The sequence below is a fragment of the Rhipicephalus microplus genome, chromosome X, assembly GCF_043290135.1.
Source record: "Rhipicephalus microplus isolate Deutch F79 chromosome X, USDA_Rmic, whole genome shotgun sequence".
NCBI classification, from domain to species: domain Eukaryota; kingdom Metazoa; phylum Arthropoda; class Arachnida; order Ixodida; family Ixodidae; genus Rhipicephalus; species Rhipicephalus microplus.
The window spans coordinates 26,127,318-26,130,257 of NC_134710.1; the positions used below are offsets into that span (position 1 = coordinate 26,127,318).

At 53.1% G+C, this 2,940-nt stretch overlaps 1 protein-coding gene across 1 annotated transcript; it reads right to left on the reverse strand.

The window, feature by feature from the left end:
* Window positions 1-616: 616 nt before the first annotated feature.
* Window positions 617-2,524, reverse strand: LOC119176587 (solute carrier family 2, facilitated glucose transporter member 8). The gene has a single exon (XM_075881166.1). It carries the CDS (start codon window positions 2,500-2,502, stop codon window positions 643-645), a length of 1,860 nt encoding a protein of 619 aa, XP_075737281.1. The 5' UTR covers window positions 2,503-2,524; the 3' UTR covers window positions 617-642.
* Window positions 2,525-2,940: the final 416 nt, after the last annotated feature.

The window sequence follows — 2,940 nt, forward strand, 5'->3', positions numbered from 1 at the left end:
CACCAGGAAGAGCGCAACCCCACTTCATGACTGTCAGCAACATGTGAATGACCACAATTTTCAGAACCACTTCAAGGCTGAAAAAATATGGTAGCCTAGACAATGACTCAAACTCGGGGCCTTAATCAGACCAACTCGATACTCCTCCTTTACTTCTTCACACCACTGCCAATTACAGCAAGAGTAATGCAGCTTGCTCAGGAAAAAGGTGCTAGCATAAAGCAACGAGGAAGGCATAAGAAATCATTGCACTATGTTGAGAGGTATATACCTTAACTATTCCTGCAGACCTTCATAAACGACCTGCCCAAGACTACCAATGTCTGTGGAGGTAAGGCTGAACAAACTCGCACAGTTTCGTGACTCAGTATGCAATTTTTCAGCATCTCTAATCATTGTATACGAAAAATAGTTTTCTAGAAAAATACTGAAGATTCAAGCTCGATTACGTAAATCTAGCTTATAAAGTTTACATTTCTCTCCACCTCTGAATAACCTAAACGCACATCATACGCACAGGGCGTTAATGTTGTGTGCCATCTTAACCTTTGCGCAACAACCACAAACATTTAGAGCACAGAGACATCTCAAGCATAACTCCGACACAAAGAGGGCGCTTTATTGTGTCAGAATGGGCCGAGGCTAGTTTGCGCCTCCACCTACACCTTCGTCCTTGTCGGTCTTTTGTTCCTTGGCAGGACTTTGCGCACCTCCGTCCTTGTTGGTCTTTTCTTCCTTGGCAGGACTTTTGGGCGCAGATTCCGTGAGTGGCGCCTCGGAAACGGTGCTTTGGAAGACCTTGCGTTGAGGTGACATGGTCTTATCGGGAGAGGTGAGCTTGGAATGTGTAGACGGCCCCGAAGGCCTCCTGGGAGATGGAGCAGCGTTGGAAGTGGCACCCATGGTGGCGGGGGTCGCTGCGGTGGAGGTGGTGGTGTTGGTGGTGGTGGCGGCGGCGGCGGCAGCAGCAGCAGCGGCGGCAGCGGCGGCGGCGCCGGCTGCAGCGGCGGTGGCGGCACCACCGGGTCCTGGTAGTGGGACGGCAGTAGGTGGCAGGTGAATCTTGACCAAAGGAGTTACTTCAGCAGCGATTGGCTCAGACGGCTTCTTAAGCGGTTCATATCCACCACGGAAGGCGGCCTCTATCTCCTCTAGCGTTTTTCCTTTAGTCTCCGGAAGCGTGAGCACGACCACGAAGAAGGATATGATCATGACGATACAGAAGAACCAGTAGGTACCGTACGGCTTAAGCAGGTCGATCATGTCGTTGAACGTCTTGGTCACCACAAAGGCCATAGTCCAATTGAAACCAGTGCACATACCCGTGGCGAAGCCGCGTACACGCAGTGGTAGAAGTTCGCCCATCATGAGCCACGGAATGGGACCCATGCCGCAGGAGAAACCGATGATGAATAGTGAGAGGCAGACGAGAGGCAGCCACCCGATCGACTCAACCGCTTCGTCACCCTTGGTAGCCTTGACGTAATGGTAACCGCCCAGAACGCCCAGGCTGAGCGCAAGCAACGCAGCTGATGTGAGGAGAAGCACGCGCCGGCCGCCCTTATCCATCACCATGGTGGCACCCAGCGTGGCGATCACCTGCACTACTCCGATGATCACCATGCAGTCTTCGGGCGGAATGGTCGTGCCTGCTGACTGAAAGATGGACACAGCGTAAAACATGACAGCGTTGATTCCCGACAGCTGTTGCGCGAACATGAGGAAAAGACTGATGAGGATCGGCTTGTAGATGAACGGCTGCTGCAGTTCTTTAAGGTGAAATTTTTCGGAAGGGCTCATTTTAAGATTCATCTCGATGGCCTTGCGCACTGCTTCGTGGTCGGTGCGGGGACCGTAAAGAAACTGAAGAGCTTTCAGCGCGTGATCACGCTTGCCTTTCTGCAATAGCCAGCGCGGCGACTCAGCCATGAAAATCATGAGCACGGCCATTGAAGCCGGTACAGTGAGACAGAGTATGGCTAGAGAACTCCAGCTGAGGTACTTGCCGAAGAAGAACACGCCGAGAATGCCGATTGTGACGGACAACTGGATGCCTGCACCAAGGGTGCCACGCACCTGGGGCCTGCTGATCTCGGACACGTACACTGGGACGGCAAGCGATATAATGCCCGTGAAAAAGCCGGTGACGACGCGGCCGAGACAGAGCACGACCACGGTACTCGCGGTGGCAATGAGTACCCAGCCAGATATGAAGCCAATCGAGGAGAAGATAATCGATAGCTTACGGCCCAAGCTGTCCACCAGAAAACCGGCTGCCAGCCCTCCCGTGAGTGCGCCCAGCGTCATCAGCGAACCAAACCAGCTCTCCTCACTCTCGTCGATTTCCAGGCCTCCTTCGCTGAAGTTGCTTTGGAGGCTCGGTATCGCTGGCGATGAGTACCCCAAATTGGTGCCCATGGATACCGAGCCGAGCCAGGCGGCGGCGGCCGCCACATAGAAGAGCTCGAAGCCCTTGGGCCCGTCCTCCTTCTTTTCAGCCATCGGGCGCTACAACGCTGCTCGCGCACCGTGGCCAAGCGCACGAGAAAGCATGAGCTAGATGATGATGATGATTCTCGGAAGGAGGGATGGGGCACAACCCACCGCGGCATCGACAGAAGAGGGTACGGTCACTCTTTCGCCGGAATAATGAAACAATGAATGCGACCGCGAGAAATCAAAATTTCACATGAAGAACGACAAGCAGCTCGATATTTGTACCGCGCCACTGAACAAAAATAACAACGATCGACAATAACGCAAAGGTATGCACAGGAAAAGCGTCAACTAACAACTGTCAGAAGTGTTATATCTTTTTGTTTGAGCAACGCGCTGCAAGTTTCCATGGGCGTCGGGAAGATTTTGTCTTGAGGGATGCAAATCTGTGTTGCATCATAGTGGGCGAGTGTGAGGGGCACAAGGGTGGCTTTAGTGTGAAGG